Raw genomic sequence first — 22,924 nt, 5'->3', positions numbered from 1 at the left:
TGTGATCACCCACTTACACAAAAAAACAACTGTGCAAAAAAAATTTGTGTAAAAAGTATAATCACTGGACCCCAATATCTTTTTGTGAGTGGATTTACTAACCTCGTCCCATATTGAGACAGTGTAAACTTAGATTAGAGAGTATTAGGCCGGCGTCACACACAGCGTATGAAAATACGGTCCGTATATTACAGCCGTAATACGCTGAAATGTCCCGAAAATAGTGGTCCGTAGCTCCTCCGTAGGCAGGGTGTGTCACCGTTTTTTGCGCATGGCATCCTCCGTATGTAATCCGTATGGCATCCGTACTGCGTGTTTTTATCGCAGGCTTGCAAAACCGACATACGGCTATGCAAGGGATCCATGTGTTAAAAAAAAAATAAAACATATATACTGTCTCTCTCTCTCTCTCTCTCTCTCTCTATATGTCAGGGAGACACATATATGTATATATATTATTACTTCATACAGCGCGAGATAGCAGAAAGCCGGTAATTCAATTACCGGCTTTTGCTATCTCCTTCACAAACCCGACATGATATGAGACCTGGTTACATACAGTAAACCATGTCTCATATCACCATTTTTTTGCATATTCCACACTACTAATGTTAGTAGTGTGTGTGTGCAAAATTTGGCCGTTCTAGCTATTAAATTAAGGGGTTAAATGGCGGAAAAAATTGGCGTGGGCTCCCGCACAATTTTCTCCGCCAGAGTAGTAAAGCCAGTGACTGAGGGCAGATATTAATAGCCTGGAGAGGGTCCACGGTTATTGCCCCCCCTGGCTAAAAACACCTGCCCCCAGCCACCCCAGAAAAGGCACATCTGGAAGATGCGCCTATTCTGGCACTTGGCCACTCTCTTCCCATTCCCGTGTAGCGGTGGGATATGGGGTAATGAAGGGTTAATGCCACCTTGCTATTGTAAGGTGACATTAAGCCAAATTAATAATGGAGAGGCGTCAATTATGACACCTATCCATTATTAATCCAATACTAGTAAAGGGTTAAAAAAAATACACACACACATTATTAAAAATTAATTTATTGAAAAAATCACAAAGGTTGTTGTATTAATTTATTCTACTCTCAATCCACTCACTGAAGACTCTCGATCTGTAAATTAAAAAAAAAAAATAAACCAACAATATACATATCTTCCGAGAATCTGGCATGTCCAACGATGTAGATCCATCTGAAGGGGTTAAAATATTTTGCAGACACGAGCTCCGCTAATGCAGGATGCTCATTTCTGCAAAACCCCGGCGAATGAAGCTAAATATAGGTCAATGAGCTATATTTAGCTTCATTTGCAGTGAGGCGCCCTCTGCTGGCTGTTCCTAGATCGTGGGAACTTTCCTCGAAAGCTCCCTTGCTCGAGTTCATATGAGGACAACCAGCAGAGGGCGCCCTCTTATGATCTCGAGCCAGGGAGCTTTCTAGGAAAGTTCCCACGATCTAGGAACAGCCAGCAGAGGGCGCCTCACCGCAAATGAAGCTAAATATAGATCATTGACCTATATTTAGCTTCATTCTCCGGGGTTTTCCAGAAATGAGCATCCTGCATTAGCGGAGCTCGTGTCTGCAAAATATTTTAACCCCTTCAGATGGACCTACATCGTTGGACGTGCCAGATCCTCGGAAGGTAAGTATATTGTTGGTTTATTATTTTTTTTTATTTACAGATCGAGAGTCTTCAGTGAGTGGATTGAGAGTATAATAAATTAATACAACAGCCTTTGTGATTTTTTCAATAAATTAATTTTTAATAATGTGTGTGTTTTTTTAACCCTTTACTAGTATTGGATTAATAATGGATAGGTGTCATAATTGACGCCTCTCCATTATTAATTAGGCTTAATGTCACCTTACAATAGCAAGGTGACATTAACCCTTCATTACCCCATATCCCACTGCTACACGGGAATGGGAAGAGAGTGGCCAAGTGCCAGAATAGGCGCATCTTCCAGATGTGCCTTTTCTGGGGTGGCTGGGGGCAGGTGTTTTTAGTCGGGGGGGGCCAATAACCGTGGACCCTCTCAAGGCTATTAATATCTGCCCTCAGTCACTGGCTTTACTACTCTGGCGGAGAAAATTGTGCGGGAGCCCACGCCAATTTTTTCCGCCATTTAACCCCTTATTTTACTATCTAGAACGGCCAAATTTTGCACATACACACTACTGACATTAGTAGTGTGGAATATGCAAAAAAAATGGGGATATGAGATGGTTTACTGTATGTAAACCAGGTCTCATATCATGTCGGGTTTAGGAAGGAGAAAGCAAAAGCCGGTAATTGAATTACCGGCTTTTCTCTCTAACACCGCTGCGTATTCCTCGCAAGTCACACTGCTGGTCCGTGTGTGATCCGTATTTTTCTGGCTTCCATAGACTTTCATTGACGTTTTATTTGCGCAATACGGTGACAAACGCAGCATGCTGCGATTTTCTACGGCCGTAGAAAGCCGTATAATACGGATCAGTTTAATATGGCAGATAGGAGCAGGGGCATAGAGAATAATTATGCCGTATTTTTTGCAAGTTTTATGGACGTAGTTTCTGCGCTCTTACGTCCGTAAAACTCGCAAGTGTGACGCCGGCCTTAAACTGCTGACGCTGATCATAAACTTGGCGCATCTTTTGACACTTTTCTCTAAGTTTACACCACCTTTTTATTGACTTAATTTGGGGAATCTTTTGTGTTGAAATTTGATGCATTTTTTCACGTTTTAAGCCACACTGCTTCATCTATGCTACACCCCATTTTATATGGGGTCACCTAATGGGGGAACTCGCGTGTCTTCGTAAAGGGACCAGGCTCTGCTCCCCCATCTCCCTCTCCTCTTTTGCATATCTGTTTACCATGGTAACTTCACTCTTCTATGCCTGCTCAGGTGGCCGCACTTCGCCTGAGTATTCAGGCAGTTCATCACATGCTGGCTACCGTATGTGTAGATTAAGTGCACCTCCTGACAAACTCTTCTGTGTTGTTTGCATCAGCTTTGCTGTATCAATGTGCCTGTTCCCAAAAAACGTCTCTCCTATTCCAAGCAGCTGTCCAACATTTACAGCTCTACTGTTCCATGTGCACTCTAGCTTATTCAGCTCCACTGAATCTTACCTGTTGTATCTCAGTTTTCAGTTGCACAGTTTAGTACATTTTGGGTGTTTTATCACAACTGCTTTTCTTGAACCTCTTTTTGGAAAAGTGCCACGGCAATGTACAAAATGGGGCATACATGTAAGGGGTTACAATGGACAGTATCGGCATCTAACCCCTTTTTAAACCACGTCCTGGTACAATGTAAATATGGTTTGTTAGGATTTTATAATTCTCTTTGTCTAGTGCTGTATACATATTTATAATATTTTAGCTTCTGTAGCACAATGTTTAATATGTGATTGTAGGCAAAGCACAGTTCTACCTTTAGCCACTAGATGGGGGCACATAGATCATAGAACTGTATATATTATAGTAGATGGTTAACATAGGAGAGATCACAGTGGATAAGGCAGGAAAGACTTCCTGATAGAGTCAGTCAGGGCCAGGGTGCCCGTTTAGCTCGGGTGGGCTAGATCAGAGGTCCCCAACTCCAGTCCTCAAGGCCCACCAACAGGTCATGTTTTCAGGATTTCCTTTGCATTGCACAGGTGATGCAATTATTACCTGGGCAAGACTAAGGAAATCCTGAAAACATGACCTGTTGGTGGGCCTTGAGGACTGGAGTTGGGGACCTCTGGGCTAGATAGCCCCGTGCAGCACCGTGCCATGCAACGGTGAAAAGAGTAAGGCCCAGCCATCTAGTATTGGTGGTCAGGACATCATCAGAAGAAGCAGCAGCAACATTGCTAGCAGTGTAGATTTAGTGGGAACTGCAATTGCTAGGGAAGACTAGGCAGTAAGGGCAGGTCACTCACCATGTGGCAGCTTATTGCTTGGGCTGATGCCCACAGGACTTGTGCAAAATGGCTGAGGGAGCACTCAAACAGAGAAAGCCTGCACAGGGAGGATGCTGAAGAACAGAAAGGTACGGTCCGTCCCAGAAGCGATCTTAGTGACAGAGAGAGGAGGACAGGGACAGAAGAAGAGTTGCATGATGTGAAAACTGATGCTGATGCTGGAACGAATATAGATGTGCTGTGTACGAAGATCAGTAAAGTTGTTTGTTTGAAAGCTAATTTGGACTGTGGCTCATTTTGTGAAAAACTGGACCGAGGAAGCTTCCAGGAACGTGCAGAGGGTCCTGACGATGCAGGTGAAGAAGCCTCAGGTATGCAGAGCTATGGACAGTGTGTTCATGTGATGGGAAGGCCGGGCACGCTAACGCAAATGCTTTCAGCCACGACTACTGCCCTGTACCTCTCTCACATAAAACTCAAGTTCCTACCAGTCCTTATGTTACGCATCTGCCTCACCTCGGCGAGGCTTCATATACTTCTCCTATGGCTGCTGCTTTCTGCTCCATGTCAGGTTTGGCAAGTGGCCCTCGGGCTCCTATGTGATAATCTGCCTAGGCCTTTATAAGGCTCACCAAGATACACAACTGTGTCTTGCTGTTAAAACTCTTGTTCTGTTTGTATAACTGCATCACTACATGCTTCCCTGTGTCCTGCCAGCCTGAGGTCTTGGTGCTTTAAGTTCTTGCTCCATACCTGATTCCCTGTGTCGTGTCTGTCTCCAGAATTACTCCTCCTCCAGACCAGAATGTATATCAAGGGAAGCTCCCTTAAAACCTGGTTCAGAGCTCCCCCTTCTGGCCAGGAGTCAGAATGTGTTGAATGTACAGCTTACCTGCCGAAGGGATTCTCCTCGTTTCCAGGCATGGCATCACCCTCCCCGAGAGGAAGGCAATACCACTGTGGTACCTGAACTCCTGGGGTGCCACACCTGTCTCCCAACACGACTCTACTGTTCCAAGTTGCTGTCTGCACAGTTGGCTATGCTACACTAAGGTGAATCTTTGCAAACACGGGGTCTCCAATTCTTAATAGGAGGCACCGCACCTGTTTTTTTCTAACTTTGTGAGCTTTGTGCCTTTTTTTAACTTTATTTTCTACTTTTTTTGAAGTTTATTTTTTATTTGCTTGTCTGTTTTTTGTTTTTTTTTCTTCCACTTTTCAGTTTCTCCGCCGTTTCCTTCCTGATGAAAATCAGCTCTCACCCTGGTCCGATTTTTTCACGCACCCATAGACTTGCATTGTTGGTTGTGAATCAGACCTCCAAACAAAATGGGACATGCCTTCAAGATTTTATCCGGACCACTCTGTCCGCGAAAAATCACAGCCATGTGAATGGCACCATAGGCTATCACAGGTACGCTCGTTATCTGTCAAAATCACGGATGTAACTCACACAAGAAAATTGGACGTCTGAATGAGCCCTTAGTGTGATACAAAAGAAACGCATCTTTCTATCCTTTAATAATGTAATTTTTAATAACACTGTTATAATGTGAGGTTTACTTTTTTCCTGACTGGATTATGGATTTGGATAGTTGTAATTGTAAAATTTCTTTTACATCATTTCTATTTTATTTTTTTTTCATTCATTATTACATATAATGGGAACTTTTGTCTTCCTAAAGATCAGATAAGTCTTTCGGCGTACAATATCCACATATCATATTCCTATGTAACTGAAAAAGCCCCAGTTGCCCCATGGGATTTTGTTGGCAGCCATTATTAACCCCTTCATGACCGGAGCTTTTTTCAGTTTTGCATTTGCGTTTTTCGCTCCCCTTCTTTCCACAGCCCTAACTTTTTTTATTTTTTCATCAATAGGGCTTAGTTTTTTGCAGGACGAGTTGTACTTTTGAACGACATTATTGGATTTACCATGTCGTGTACTCGAAAGCAGGAAAAAAATTCCAAGTGCGGTGAAATTGCAAAAAAAAGTGCAATCCCACACTGTTTTTTTTGTTTGGCTTTTTTGCTAGGTTCAGTAAATGCTAAATCTGACTTGAGATTATGATTCTCCAGGTCATTACGAGTTCGTAGACACCAAACATGTCTAGGTTTTTTTTTTTTACCTGAGGCCCCTTTCACACATCAGTTTTTTGCCGTCAGTCACAATCCGTTGACTCAACGGATCGACGGATCCGTCGCAGATTGTGAAAAACTGATGTGACGGATTTGTTTTTTTGACGGATCTGATTAGCGGATCTGGCTAATTGGATCCTAAATGAATCGGAACAAGCTCAGTTAAAAAAACGGAATCCGTCGCCGGATTCCGTCATTTGACAGATCTGGCACCCATAGGTTTCCATTCGAGCAAATGACGTATCCGTTGCTGTCCGATTTTTCGATGTACACAAAAAATGTACTTTGTCTGTCGTCTCCGGCTGCCGGTCAAATAATTTTCGAACAACGGATGAAACATGAGGACATCCGTCGCAATCTGTCGCTAATACAAGTCTATGAGAAAAAAATAGATCCGGCGGCATCAGTGGCCGGATTCGTATTTTTCAAAATTCAACCCATTGTGACTGATGGCAAAAAAAACTGATGTGTGAAAGGGACCTACGTGGTAAAAAAAAATTACAAAGTTTGCTAGAGAATGCAATGTTGCGGCGACCAAAAAGACGTAATTCTGGCACTTTGATTTTTTTTCTCACTACATCGTTTTGTGATCTGGTTAATCTTTTTTTTATTGATCGGGCGATTCTGAACACGGTGATACCAAATATGTGTAGGTTTTTGATTTATTTTGAATGAGGCGAAAGGGGGTGATTTGAACTTTTTTTCTGTTTTTTTTTTCTTCATATTTTAACCCCTCTGTGACCTTAGACGTACTATCCCGTCGAGGTGCCCTGGGCTTATCTGACCCTGGACGGGATAGTACGTCATAGCCGATCGGCCGCGCTCACGGGGGGAGCGCGGCCGATCGCGGCCGGGTGTCAGCTGCTTATCGCAGCTGACATCCGGCACTATGTGCCAGGAGCGGTCACGGACCGCCCCCGGCACATTAACCCCTGGCACACCGCGATCAAAGATGATCGCGATGTGCCGGCGGTACAGGGAAGCACCGCGCAGGGAGGGGGCTCCCTGCGGGCTTCCCTGAGCCCCCCGCAGCAACGCGATGTGATCGCGTTGCTGCGAGGGTCTCCTCACCTCCCTCCCTGCTCGAGCCCCGGATCCAAGATGGCCGCGGATCCGGGTCCTGCAGGGAGGGAGGTGGCTTCACAGAGCCTGCTCAGAGCAGGCACTGTGAAGCAGCCTGCACTCCTATCAGATCAGTGATCTGACAGAGTGCTGTGCAAACTGTCAGATCACTGATCTGTGATGTCCCCCCCTGGGACAAAGTAAAAAAGTAAAAAAAAAAATTTCCAAATGTGTAAAAAAAATAAAAAAAAATATTCCAAAATAATGAAAAAAAAAAAAAAATATTATTCCCATAAATACATTTCTTCATCTAAATAAAAAAAAAAAACCAATAAAAGTACACATATTTAGTATCGCCGCGTCCGTAACGGCCCGACCTATAAAACTGGCCCACTAGTTAACCCCTTCAGTAAACACCGTAAGAAAAAAAAAAAAAAAACGAGGCAAAAAACAACGCTTTATTATCATACCGCCGAACAAAAAGTGGAATAACACGCGATCAAAAGGACAGATATAAATAACCATGGTACCGCTGAAAGCGTCATATTGTCCCGCAAAAAAAGAGCCGCCATACAGCATCATCAGCAAAAAAATAAAAAAGTTATAGTCCTGAGAATAAAGCGATGCAAAAATAATTATTTTTTCTGTAAAATAGTTTTTATCGTATAAAAGCACCAAACCATAAAAAAATGATATAAATGAGGTATCGCTGTAATCGTACTGACCCGAAGAATAAAACTGATTTATCAATTTTACCAAACGCGGAACGGTATAAACGCCTCCCCCAATAGAAATTCATGAATAGCTGGCTTTTGGTCATTCTTCCTCACAAAAATCGGAATAAAAAGCGATAAAAAAATGTCACGTGCCCAAAAATGTTTTCAATAAAAACGTCAACTCGTCCCGCAAAAAACAAGACCTCACATGACTCTGTGGACCAAAATATGGAAAAATTATAGCTCTCAAAATGTGGTATTGCAAAAAATATTTTTTGCAATAAAAAGGGTCTTTCAGTGTGTGACGGCTGCCAATCATAAAAATCCGCTAAAAAACTCGCTATAAAAGTAAATCAAACCCCCCTTCATCACCCCCTTAGTTAGGGAAAAATAAAAAAAAATGTATTTATTTCCATTTTCCCATTAGGGCTAGGGTTAGGGCTAGGGTTAGGGCTAGGGCTAGGGTTAGGGCTAGGGTTAGGGCTAGGGTTAGGGCTAGGGTTAGGGTTAGGGCTAGGGTTAGGGCTAGGGTTAGGGCTAGGGTTAGGGCTAGGGTTAGGGCTAGGGTTAGGGCTAGGGTTAGGGCTAGGGTTAGGGCTAGGATTAGGGCTAGGGTTAGGGCTAGGGTTAGGGTTGGGGCTACAGTTTGGGTTGGGGCTAAAGTTAGGGTTAGGGTTTAGATTACATTTACAGTTGGGAATAGGGTTGGGATTAGGGTTAGGGGTGTGTCAGGGTTAGAGGTGTGGTTAGGGTTACCGTTGGAATTAGGGTTAGGGGTGTGTTTAGATTAGGGTTTCAGTTATAATTGGGGGGTTTCCACTGTTTCGGCACATCAGGGGCTCTCCAAACACGACATGGCGTCCGATCTCAATTCCAGCCAATTCTGCGTTGAAAAAGTAAAACAGTGCTCCTTCCCTTCCGAGCTCTCCTGTGTGCCCAAACAGGGGTTTACCCCAACATATGGGGTATCAGCGTACTCAGGACAAATTGGACAACAACTTTTGTGGACCAATTTCTCCTGTTACCCTTGGGAAAATACAAAACTGGGGGCTAAAAAATAATTTTTGTGGGAAAACAAAAAGATTTTTTATTTTCACGGCTCTGCGTTATAAACTGTAGTGAAACACTTGGGGGTTCAAAGTTCTCACAACACATCTAGATAAGTTCATTGAGGGGTCTAGTTTCCAATATGGGGTCACTTGTGGGGGGTTTCTACTGTTTAGGTACATTAGGGGCTCTGCAAACGCAATGTGACGCCTGCAGACCAATCCATCTAAGTCTGCATTCCAAATGATGCTCCTTCCCTTCCGAGCCCTCCCATGCGCCCAAACGGTGGTTCCCCCCCACATATCGGGTATCAGCGTACTCAGGACAAATTGGACAACAACTTTTGTGGACCAATTTCTCCTGTTACCCTTGGGAAAATACAAAACTGGGGGCTAAAAAATAATTTTTGTGGGAAAACAAAAAGATTTTTTATTTTCACGGCTCTGCGTTATAAACTGTAGTGAAACACTTGGGGGTTCAAAGTTCTCACAACACATCTAGATAAGTTCATTGAGGGGTCTAGTTTCCAATATGGGGTCACTTGTGGGGGGTTTCTACTGTTTAGGTACATTAGGGGCTCTGCAAACGCAATGTGACGCCTGCAGACCAATCCATCTAAGTCTGCATTCCAAATGATGCTCCTTCCCTTCCGAGCCCTCCCATGCGCCCAAACGGTGGTTCCCCCCCACATATCGGGTATCAGCGTACTCAGGACAAATTGGACAACAACTTTTGTGGACCAATTTCTCCTGTTACCCTTGGGAAAATACAAAACTGGGGGCTAAAAAATAATTTTTGTGGGAAAACAAAAAGATTTTTTATTTTCACGGCTCTGCGTTATAAACTGTAGTGAAACACTTGGGGGTTCAAAGTTCTCACAACACATCTAGATAAGTTCATTGAGGGGTCTAGTTTCCAATATGGGGTCACTTGTGGGGGGTTTCTACTGTTTAGGTACATTAGGGGCTCTGCAAACGCAATGTGACGCCTGCAGACCAATCCATCTAAGTCTGCATTCCAAATGATGCTCCTTCCCTTCCGAGCCCTCCCATGCGCCCAAACGGTGGTTCCCCCCCACATATCGGGTATCAGCGTACTCAGGACAAATTGGACAACAACATTTAGGGTCCAATTTCTCCTGCTAACCTTGGAAAAATACAAAACTGGGGGCTAAAATATAATTTTTGTGGAAAAAAAAATATTTTTTATTTGCATGGCTCTGCGTTATAAACTGTAGTGAAATACTTGGGGGTTCAAAGCTCTCACAACACATCAAGATGAGTTCCTTAGGGGGTCTACTTTCCAAAATGGTGTCACTTGTGGGGGGTTTCTACTGTTTAGGTACATTAGGGGCTCTGCAAACGCAATGTGACGCCTGCAGACCATTCCATCTAAGTCTGCATTCCAAATGGCGCTCCTTCCCTTCCGAACCCTCCCATGCGCCCAAACGGTGGTTCCCCCCCACATATGGGGTATCAGCGTACTCAGGACAAATTGGACAACAACTTTTGTGGTCCAATTTCTCCTCTTACCCTAGAGAAAATACAAAACTGGGGGCTAAAAAATAATTTTTGTGGGAAAAAAATTTTGTTTTATTTTTATGGCTCTGCATTATAAACTTCTGTGAAGCCCTTGGTGGGTCAAAGTGCTCACCACACATCCAGATAAGTTCCTTAGGGGGTCTACTTTCCAAAATGGTGTCACTTGTGGGGGGTTTCAATGTTTAGGCACATCAGTGGCTCTCCAAACGCAACATGGCGTCCCATCTCAATTCCTGTCAATTTTGCATTGAAAAGTCAAACGGCGCTCCTTCCCTTCCGAGCTCTCCCATGCGCCCAAACAGTGGTTTACTGCCACATATGGGGTATCAGCGTACTCGGGACAAATTGGACAACAACTTTTGAGGTCCAATTTCTTCTCTTACCCTTGGAAAAATAAAAAATTGGGGGCAAAAATATAATTTTTGTGAAAAAATATGATTTTTTATTTTTACGGTTCTGCATTATAAACTTCTGTGAAGCACTTGGTGGGTCAAAGTGCTCACCACACCTCTAGATAAGTTCCTTAGGGGGTCTACTTTCCAAAATGGTGTCACTTGTGGGGGGTTTCAATGTTTAGGCACATCAGTGGCTCTCCAAACGCAACATGGCGTCCCATCTCAATTTCTGTCAATTTTGCATTGAAAAGTCAAACTGCGCTCCTTCCCTTCCGAGCTCTCCCATGCGCCCAAACAGTGGTTTACTGCCACATATGGGGTATCAGCGTACTCAGGACAAATTGGACAACAACTTTTGAGGTCCAATTTCTTCTCTTACCCTTGGAAAAATAAAAAATTGGGGGCAAAAATATAATTTTTGTGAAAAAATATGATTTTTTATTTTTACGGTTCTGCATTATAAACTTCTGTGAAGCACTTGGTGGGTCAAAGTGCTCACCACACATCCAGATAAGTTCCTTAGGGGGTCTACTTTCCAAAATGGTGTCACTTGTGGGGGGTTTCAATGTTTAGGCACATCAGTGGCTCTCCAAACGCAACATGGCGTCCCATCTCAATTCCTGTCAAGTTTGCATTGAAAAGTCAAATAGCGCTCCTTCCCTTCCGAGCTCTCCCATGCGCCCAAACAGTGGTTTACTGCCACATATGGGGTATCAGCGTACTCAGGACAAATTGGACAACAACTTTTTGGGTCCAATTTCTCCTGTTACCCTTGGTAAAATAAAACAAATTGGAGCTGAAGTAAATTTTTTGTGTAAAAAAGTTAAATGTTCATTTTTATTTAAACATTCCAAAAATTCCTATTAAACACCTGAAGGGTTAATAAACTTCTTGAATGTGGTTTTGAGCACCTTGAGGGGTGCAGTTTTTAGAATGGTGTCACACTTGGGCATTTTCTATCATATAGACCCCTCAAAATGACTTCAAATGAGACGTGGTCCCTAAAAAAAAATGGTGTTGTAAAAATGAGAAATTGCTGGTCAACTTTTAACCCTTATAACTCCCTAACAAAAAAAAAAATTGGTTCCAAAATTATGCTGATGTAAAGGAGACATGTGGGAAATGTTACTTATTAAGTATTTTGTGTGACATATCTCTGTGATTTAATTGCATAAAAATTCAAAGTTTGAAAATTGCAAAATTTTCAAAATTTTCGCCAAATTTCCGTTTTTTTCACAAATAAACGCAGGTACTATCAAAGAAATTTTACCACTATCATGAAGTACAATATGTCACGAGAAAACAATGTCAGAATCACCAGGATCCGTTGAAGCGTTTCGGAGTTATAACCTCATAAAGGGACAGTGGTCAGAATTGTAAAAATTGGCCTGGTCATTAACGTGCAAACCACCCTTGGGGGTAAAGGGGTTAAACACATTTTTTTTTTTACTTTTGCCATGATTCAATAGTCTCCATGGGAGGCTAGAAGCAGGCACAACTCGATCGCCTCTGCTACATAGGGGCAATGCTCAGATCTACCCTATGTAGTACAATTACAGCTTTGCTATGAGCGCTGACCACAGCCATAGCAATCTGGCATCAACAACCATAGAGGTCTCAAGGAGACCTCTGGTTGTCATGCCGATGCACCGCTGACCCCCAATCTCGTGACGTGACGTGGTTAATAGGTGCGGGCGGATCGCGATTTCGCCAGCGCCTATTGTGGGCACATGTCAGCTGTTGAAAACAGTTGACATATCGCAGCTTTGAGGTGGGCTCACTGCCGGAGTCCACCTCAAAGAGGGGCTTCTGATGCCGGACGTACTATCCCATCAGACGTCAGAAAGGGGTTAATATAATCTCTGTGCATTAACCCCTTCAAGATCTTGCCCTTTTCCGTTTTTGTATTCTCGTTTTTCGCTCCCCTCCTTCCCAGAGCCATAACTTTTTTATTTTTCCGTCAATATGGCCATGGGAGGACTTGTTTTTTGCTCTTTTGAACGACACCATTGGTTTTACCATGTCGTATACTAGAAAACAGGAAAAAAATTCCAAGTGCGGTGAAATTGCAAAAAAAGTGCAATCCCACACTTGTTTTTTGTTTGGCTTTTTTGCTAGGTTCACTAAATGCTAAAACTGACCTCCTGCCATTATGATTCTCCAGGTCATTACGAGTTCATAGACACCAAACATGTCTAGGTTACGTTTTATCTAAGTGATAAAAAAAATTCTAAACTTTGCTAAAGAAAAAAAATTCTGCAATTATCCAATACCCGTAGGGTCTCCATTTTTTGTGATCTGGGTCAGGTGAAGGCTTATTTTTTGCGTGCCGAGATGACGTTTTTAATTATACCATTTTGGTGCAGATACGTTCTTTTGATCGCTAGTTATTGCATTTTAATGCAAATGTCACGGTGACCAAAACAACGTAATTCTGTCATTTCTAATTTTTTTCTCGCTACGCTGTTTAGCGATCAGGTTAATGCTTTTTTTTATTGATAGATCGGGTGATTCTGAAAGCGACGATACCAAATATGTGTAGGTATGATTTTTTTTATTGTTTAATTTTGAATGGGGCGAAAGGGGGGTGATTTAAACTTTTATATTTATTTTTATTTTTTTCATATTTTTTTTTAAACTTTTTTTTTTTTACTTTTGCCATGCTTCAATAGCCTCCATGGGAGGCTAGAAGCTGGCATAGCCAAATCGGCTCTGCTACATAGGAGCGATCATCAGATCGCTCCTATGTAGCTGAATTACAGGCTTTCTATGAGTGTCGACCACAGGGTGGCGCTCACAGCAAGCCGGCATCAGCAACCATAGAGGTCTCAAGGAGACCTCTGGTTGCTATGCTGATGCATCGCTGACCCCCGATCATGTGACGGGGTCGGCGATGCGCTCATTTCCAGCCCGATGGCCGGAAGCGCCGGTTAAATGCCGCTGTCTGCATTTGACAGCGACATTTAACTAGTTAATAGCGGTGGGTGAATCGCGATTTCACCCACCACTATTGCGGGCACATGTCAGCTGTTCAAAACAGCTGACATGTCCCAGCTTTGATTTGGACTCACCGCCAGAGCCCACATCAAAGCAGGGGATCCGACCTACGCTGTACTAGTACGGCGGAGGTCGGTAAGGGTTTAATAAGAATTAATTATAGGTTTCGTCCATTGCTTAAAAGGATTGTCCGGTCAGAATACATTGATGACCTTTCCTTAGGATATAGCTTGAAACCTTCAATATTAACTGGTCAACTCTAAGACTCATTTATTCTTATGTAAAATTCTAATGTTTCCATTATTTCGGATCGTACAATTAAAATTGTTCCCAATTTTTTTGTCTCAAACACCTAGTTTCCCAGTTGTTTGCATCCTTTTGTTGTCTTCTGACCGTCCACTGATTATGATGGACTGAGATAAACCTTGATTTATATCGGGACACCTCAGAGATCTAAGTTGCCCGTGGACAATAACATTTCGCGAATCGTTGATCTTTGAAGAGATGGTCTTAGGTTTGGAATCACTGACACGTCTCCTCTCATCTTTGCTCAGGGTTAAGTTTAATCCGCCCAATCTTCGAGGAAGCGAATGTATCCTAACCGATGACTCATTAACCAATACCTTGTCTTGTGTTGAATTAATATCTTCATGAAGTTTGGGAAGTTTGTTCTCCCTTATTTCGAACTTCTTTAATGGATCGCTCTTGGCGGGACATTGATATGGGGATATCAGGTTGTGATGTGAGGGCTTGTGCTCATTTAGGTAAACAGTTTCCTCCATTGTAGTGATTTTTTTCATCTGTGCCTCTTTAACTTTGGCTGGAAGGTCTAATGGAGCCAATTTTATTGGTCGCTTTGGTTGGAAACTGTCAACGTTTTGGGAATCAATTGATGAATATTTTAAAGAATTGAGATTGTTAGAAAAACTCCCAACAGTTGTCACCTCGTTTTTGATCACAGCAGATTCTTGACTTGAGTTCACTATATTGCTCTTTGCCAACCTTATCTCTTTTTTTATAGAAGATTTTAGTAAGCCGATTCTTGTATTTTTGGTCAAGGTTGGGTCATAATTGTCGATGACCGGAATTTTTTCATTGTTTACATCACTGGGCTCTAGGTCTTCCTTATTCAGTGATGGCTTCAGGAAAAGAAAAAAAAATATCAAGATACCAACTAATACAATAAAAATATAGATAGATAGATAGATAGATAGATAATAGATAAATAATAGCTAGACAATAGATAGATAGATTATAGATATAGATAATATATTATAAATATATAACAGATAGATAAATAATAGATAGATGATAGATAGATGATAGATTATATATATAATAAATAGATAACAGATAGATATTAGATAGATAATAGATAGATATTAGATATATAGATGATAAATATATAAATAATACATAATATAGATAGATATATAAATAATAGATAGATAATAGATAACAAATAGATAATAGATAATAGATAGATAATAGTTTGATAGTTAGATAGATAATAGATGATAGATAGATAATAGATAGATAATAGATATATAGATAATTGATAGATAATAGATGTATAGATAGAGAATAGTTTGATAGATAATATATAATATAGATATATAGATAGATAATAGATAGATATTAGATAGATGATATATATAGACATAATATATAATAAATAGATAATAGATAGATAATATATAGATAATAAATAGATAATAGACAGATAATAGGTTGATTGAAGATAATAGATACCATAGAGAGATAGATAGATAGATAGATAGATAGATAGATAGATAATATATAATAGATAGATAATAGATAGATAATAGATAGATAATAGATTGATAATAGATACATAGATAATGGATAGACAATAGATAGATAATATATAATGATAATAGAAAATTATAGATAGATAATAGATAGATAGATTAGGGATAAAGCAGAGATACACTAGGGATACTTCAGGAATACATCAGGGATACAGTAGGAAACTTCAGGGATAAACCAGTGGTACACTAGGATACATCAGGGATATAGCAGAGAGACACTAGGGATATATGTTGTCACAAGTTCTAAGGGCTCACTGAATGAGGTGGATTTTCTAAACCCAAATAGGCCACAGGTGTCGATGCAGCAGGTTTGTGAGTAGAGGGATTGGAAACCGTACATAGACAGGGGAAATGTTGGAAACCGCAGAGAGACAGAGGGCATCAGAAAACCGCAGGCAAGCAAGTGGAGTGCAGGAAACTGCAGGCAGACTGAGGATGTCGGGAAACCGCAGGCAAGCAGAAGACGTGAGGAAACCACAGGCAGGTAGCAGATAACACTTCGGAGTAATGGGAAAGCCAGCAATCAAGAGAGTGTGTCAAACAGAAATCAGTCCCAGGAGCGCTGAAGGAAACTCAGACAACATATGTCGTTTGCCACAACGCGTTTCAACGGTAAACACCGTCTTCTTCACATTCTTATCCTCCTTTGGAGGTATTCAGCTGGAGCTGCAGTGGTGCTTGACAACTCCCTTTCATCTCTCCTTCCCTGGGTCAATTCCTCTGCGCTCTCCTCTGACTGCTTTCACTTATCCAGCAATCAAGAGAGTGGCACACAGCCAGTAAAAAGGTCCTGAAAACCAAAGGCAGACACCGAGAAGTGGGCCAGGAGACTCAGGGACAACTCCGGAGTCACTAGAAGCCGCAGACAAATAGGAAGAAGCACTAGAAACTGTTGGTCTAGAAGAGAAGCCCACAGCCGCATAAACTGCAAATCTAGTCTCAGATTCAATAGCAAGGCTCATGTGTGAGCCTTAGAGCCCTTAATAAGGCAGAACATCACGTGGAAGAACGTCAGGCCACCTGCAAAGCCAGACGTGGAGCACCAAACCATTCAACGCATCGGGGCAGATGGACCAGAGCCCAGACCAGGTGTATAACAGTACATCTGAGACATAGCTCAGATACACTAGGGATACATCAGGGATGCAACTGAGATACACCGGGGATACATCAGGGAAACAGCAAAGCTACACTAGGGATATACACTACCATTCAAAAGTTTAGGGTCACCCAGACAATTTTGTGTTTTCCATGATAACTCATACTTTTATTAATCAAATGAGTTGCCAAATGAATTGAAAATCTAGTCCAGACATTGACAAGGCTCGAAAAAAAGATTTTTATTTGAAATAATAATTTTCTCCCTCAATCTTTGCTCCCTTTGCAGCAATTCCAGCATTGCAGACCTTTGGCATTCTAGCAGTTAATTTGCTGAGTTAATCTGGAGACATTTCCCCCCATGCTTCCAGAAGCCCCTCCCACATGTTGGTTTGGCTTGATGGGCACTTTTTGCGCACCATACCGTCAAGCTGCTCCCACAACAGCTCAATGGGGCTGAGATCTGGTGACTGCGCTGGCCGCTCCAGTACAGATAGATACCAGCTGCCGGCTTCTTCCCTAAATAGTTCTTGCATAATTTGGAGGTGTGCTTTGGGTCATGGTCCTGTTGTAGGATGAAATTGGCTCCAATCAAGCACTGTCCACAGGGTATGGCATGGCGCTGCAAAATGGAGTGATGGCCTTCCTTATTCAATATTCCTTTTACCTTGTACAAATCTCCCACTTTACCAGCACCAAAGCAACCCCAGACCATCACATTACCTCCACCATGCTTGACAGATGGCGTCTTGCAGCATCTTTTCAGTTGTTCTGCATCTCACAAAAGTTCTTCTGTGTGATCAAAACACCTCAAACTTGGACTCATCCGTCCATAACACTTTTTTCCAATCTTCCTCTGTCCAATGTCTGTGTTCTTTTGCCCATATTAATCTTTTCCTTTTATTAGCCAGTCTCAGATATGGCTTTTTCTTTGCCTCTCTGCCCTGAAGGCCAGCATCCCGGAGTCGCCTCTTCACTGTAGAGGTTGACACTGGCGTTTTGCGTGTACTATTTAATGAAGCTGCCAGTTGTGGACCGGTGAGGCGTCGATTTCTCAAACTACAGACTCTAATGTACTTGTCCTGTTGCTCAGTTGTGCAGCCGGGCCTCACTTCTCTATTCTCTCTGGTTAGAGCCTGTTTGTGCTCTCCTCTGAAGGGAGTAGTACACAAAGTTGTAGGAAATCTTCAGTTTCTTGGCAATTTCTCGCATGGCATAGCCTTCATTTCTAAGAACAAGAATAGACTGTCGAGTTTCACATGAAAGTTTTTCTGGCCATTTTGAGAGTTTAATGGAACCAACAAATCTAAAGCTCCAGATTCTCAACTAGCTCAAAGGAAGGTCGGGTTTATAGGTTCTCTAATCAGCCAAACTGTTTTCAGCTGTGCTAACATGCTTCCACAAGGGTTTTCAAGGGTATTCTAACCATCCATTAGCCTTCTTACACAGTTAGCAAACACAAAGTACCATAAGAACACTGGAGTGATGGTTGTTGGAAATGGGCCTCTATACACCTTTGAAGATATTGCATTACAGACCAGACGTTTGCAGCTAGAATAGTCATTTACCACATTAACAATTTATAGAGTGTATTTCTGAATCATTTAATGTTAGCTTCACTGGAAAAAAATGTGCTTTTCTTTCAAAAATAAGATAATTTCTAAGTGACCCTAAACTTTTGAACGGTAGTGTACTAGAGACAGGGCTGGCATCAGCAACTGGGCAAGTGCCTGGGTCCTGAGGAGGTGGGGGGCCTATTTACCATTGGGGACACCGGCACGCTATGGAGGCCCAGTGTCAGCGCTCGTGAGTGCCCCCCACTCGCTCAGGGCCCCGGTACATGCAATACTTACTTCTCCCCGTTCCTCCACTGCATGTCTCCTTAGTCTGTGACATTTCAGGCCAGAGAGCGCGATGACATGACTAGCATGCTCCTTTTCTCCAAACAATCACAGTGCAGAGAGCCAGAAACCGGCAATGCTGAGGTTTTTGGAGAAGAGCAGCAGCCAGCAAGGAGAGGTGAGTATGTCATTTCTTTCTTTTAATGTTTGGAGCATTATATGGGGCCCATCATATACTGTAGCATTATCTGGGGCCCATTATATATGGAGCAATATATGCGGCCCTCCATATATGGTACGGAGCATTAAATGGGGCCCAACATATATGGAGCAATAAATTGAGCCCATCATATACTGTATGGAGAATTATTTTGGGCCCATCATATACTGTTTGGAGCATTATAGGGGGCCCATTATGTATGGAGCAACATTTGGAGTTCATTATTCTATATGGGCATTATGCTGAATGGAGCAATATATGAGGTTCATTAAACTGTATGAAGCAATATATGGTGTCCATTATACTAAATGGAGCGATATATGGGGCTCACTACTCTGTATGGAACAATATATGGGTCCATTTTTCTGAGGAGTAATATATAGCGTTCATTATACTGAATGGAGTGGAGCGCCCCCCAAGGGCAATGGGTGTTATGACCTGGTGGTCAGGACAATAATGGACCTGGTGGTTAAGAGCACACGGAATGACCTGATAGTTACTGATAATATAGGACGAGCTCTGGGACGTGGGAACTCTGCTGAGCGCAATCCCTAATCCTATCAACCACACTAGAAATAGCCGTGGATAGCTCCTAACGCTCCCTATGCAACTCGGCACAGTCTAAGGAACTAGCTAGCCCTAAAGATAGAATAATAAAGCCTACCTTGCCTCAGAGAAATTCCCCAAAGGAAAAGGCAACCCCCCACATATAATGACTGTGAGTAAAGATGAAAATACAAATACAGAGATGAAATAGATTTAGCAAAGTGAGGCCCGACTTACTGAACAGACTGAGGATAGGAAAGGTAGCTTTGCGGTCAGCACAAAAACCTACAAAAAGACCACGCAGAGGGCGCAAAAAGACCCTCCGCACCGACTCACGGTGCAGAGGCGCTCCCTCTGCGTCCCAGAGCTTCCAGCAAGCAAGACAACAATCAAAATAGCAAGCTGGACAGAAAAATAGCAAACCAGAGAAAAACAAGCAGTCACTTAGCTTCTGCTGGGAAGACAGGTCACAAGAACGATCCAGGAGTGAACTAGACCAATACTGGAACATTGACAGGTGGTATGGAGCAAAGATCTAAGTGGAGTTAAATAGAGCAGCCAGCTAACGAATTAACCTCGTCACCTGAGGAAGGAAACTCAGAAACACCCACAGCCACCAGAGAAAGTCCATGGACAGAACCAGCCGAAGTACCATTCATGACCACAGGAGGGAGCCCAACAACAGAATTCACAACAGTACCCCCCCTTGAGGAGGGGTCACCGAACCCTCACCAGAGCCCCCAGGCCGACCAGGACGAGCCAAATGAAAGGCACGAACCAGATCGGCAGCATGAACATCAGAGGCAAAAACCCAGGAATTATCTTCCTGACCATAACCCTTCCACTTGACCAGGTACTGGAGTTTCCTTCTCGAAATACGAGAATCCAAAATCTTCTCCACCACATACTCCAACTCCCCCTCAACCAACACCGGGGCAGGAGGATCAACGGATGGAACCACAGGCGCCACGTATCTCCGCAACAACGACCTATGGAACACATTATGGATGGCAAAAGAAGCAGGAAGGGCCAAACGAAATGACACAGGATTGATAACCTCAGAAATCTTATACGGACCAATGAAACGAGGCTTAAACTTAGGAGAGGAAACCTTCATAGGAACATAACGAGACGACAACCAAACCAAATCCCCAACACGAAGTCGGGGACCCACACAACGCCGGCGGTTAGCGAAACGTTGAGCCTTCTCCTGGGACAATGTCAAATTGTCCACCACATGAGTCCAAATCTGCTGCAACCTATCCACCACAGTATCTACACCAGGACAGTCCGAAGACTCAACCTGCCCTGAAGAGAAACGCGGATGGAAACCAGAATTGCAGAAAAACGGCGAAACCAAAGTAGCCGAGCTGGCCCGATTATTAAGGGCGAACTCAGCCAACGGCAAAAAGGACACCCAATCATCCTGATCAGCAGAAACAAAGCATCTCAGATATGTTTCCAAAGTCTGATTAGTTTGTTCGGTTTGGCCATTTGTCTGAGGATGGAAAGCCGAGGAAAAAGAAAAATCAATGCCCATCCTAGCACAAAAAGATCGCCAAAACCTCGAAACAAACTGGGAACCTCTGTCAGAAACGATGTTCTCCGGGATACCATGTAAACGAACCACATGCTGGAAAAATAATGGCACCAAATCAGAGGAGGAAGGTAATTTAGACAAAGGTACCAAATGGACCATCTTAGAAAAGCGATCACAAACCACCCAAATGACCGACATCTTTTGAGAGACGGGGAGATCCGAAATAAAATCCATAGAAATATGCGTCCAGGGCCTCTTCGGGACCGGCAAGGGCAATAGCAACCCACTGGCACGAGAACAGCAGGGCTTAGCCCGAGCACAAGTCCCACAGGACTGCACAAGAGAACGCACATCCCGTGACAAAGACGGCCACCAAAAGGATCTAGCCACCAAATCTCTGGTACCAAAGATTCCAGGATGCCCAGCCAACACTGAACAATGAAGCTCAGAGATAACTCTACTAGTCCATCTATCAGGGACAAACAGTTTCTCTGCTGGGCAACGGTCAGGTCTATCAGCCTGAAATTTTTGCAGCACCTGCCGCAAATCAGGGGAGATGGCAGACAAAATTACCCCCTCTTTGAGAATACCCACCGGCTCAGGAACACCCGGAGAGTCAGGCACAAAACTCCTTGACAGGGCATCAGCCTTCACATTCTTAGAGCCCGGAAGGTACGAAACCGCAAAATCAAAACGGGAGAAAAATAACGACCATCGAGCCTGTCTCGGATTCAACCGTTTGGCAGACTCAAGATAAGTCAAATTCTTGTGATCTGTCAAGACCACCACGCGATGCTTGGCTCCTTCAAGCCAATGACGCCACTCCTCGAATGCCCACTTCATGGCCAACAACTCTCGATTACCAACATCATAATTGCGCTCAGCAGGCGAAAACTTTCTAGAAAAGAAAGCACATGGCTTCATCACCGAGCCATCAGAATTTCTTTGCGACAAAACAGCCCCAGCTCCAATCTCAGAAGCATCAACCTCAACCTGAAACGGGAGCGAAACATCTGGCTGGCACAACACAGGGGCAGAAGAAAAACGACGCTTCAACTCCTGAAAAGCCTCTACAGCTGCAGAAGACCAATTGACCACATCAGCACCCTTCTTGGTCAAATCAGTCAACGGTTTAGCAACACTAGAAAAATTAGCGGTGAAGCGCCGATAAAAATTAGCAAAGCCCAGGAACTTTTGAAGGCTCTTCACAGATGTCAGCTGAGTCCAATTGTAAATGGCTTGGACTTTAACAGGGTCCATCTCGATAGTAGAAGGGGAAAAAAATGAACCCCAAAAATGAAACCTTCTGAACTCCAAAGAGACACTTTGACCCCTTCACAAACAAGGAATTCGCACGAAGGACCTGGAACACCATTCTGACCTGCTTCACATGAGACTCCCAATCATCCGAAAAGACCAAAATATCATCCAAATACACAATCAGGAATTTATCCAGGTACTCTCGGAAGATGTCATGCATAAAGGACTGAAATACTTATGGAGCATTGGAAAGCCCGAATGGCATAACCAGGTACTCAAAATGGCCCTCGGGCGTATTAATTGCTGTTTTCCATTCATCGCCTTGTTTAATACGCACAAGATTATACGCCCCTCGAAGATCTATCTTGGTGAACCAACTAGCCCCTTTAATACGAGCAAACAAATCAGACAGCAACAGCAAAGGATACTGAAATTTGACTGTAATTTTATTGAGAAGGCGGTAATCAATACAAGGTCTCAAAGAACCATCCTTCTTGGCCACAAAAAAGAACCCTGCTCCTAACGGTGATGACGACGGGCGAATATGGCCTTTCTCCAAGGATTCCTTTATATAACTCCGCATAGCGGCGTGTTCTGGCACAGATAAATTGAACAATCGGCCCTTAGGAAACTTACTACCAGGAATCAAATTAATAGCACAATCGCAATCCCTATGAGGAGGTAGGGCACTGGCTTTGGGCTTATCAAATACATCCCGATAAGCCGACAAAAACTCTGGAACTTCAGAAGGAGTGGAAGACGAAATAGACAAAAATGGAACATCACCATGT

At 43.0% G+C, this 22,924-nt stretch overlaps 1 protein-coding gene across 1 annotated transcript in view; it reads right to left on the bottom strand.

Moving 5' to 3' along the window:
• Positions 1–12,227: 12,227 nt before the first annotated feature.
• Positions 12,228–22,924, bottom strand: part of LOC138643466 (uncharacterized) — a 30,943-nt gene continuing 20,246 nt past the window's right edge. Inside the window, exon 3 of the mRNA XM_069732371.1 lies at positions 12,228–14,935. Coding sequence (XP_069588472.1) covers positions 14,141–14,935 — 795 coding nt within the window. The 3' untranslated portion in view covers positions 12,228–14,140. The remainder of the gene's footprint in view (positions 14,936–22,924) is intronic.

Source organism: Ranitomeya imitator, chromosome 6, assembly GCF_032444005.1.
Source record: "Ranitomeya imitator isolate aRanImi1 chromosome 6, aRanImi1.pri, whole genome shotgun sequence".
In the NCBI taxonomy this organism is placed as follows: Eukaryota; Metazoa; Chordata; class Amphibia; order Anura; family Dendrobatidae; genus Ranitomeya; species Ranitomeya imitator.
This window is presented reverse-complemented; position numbering and strand designations above follow the sequence as displayed.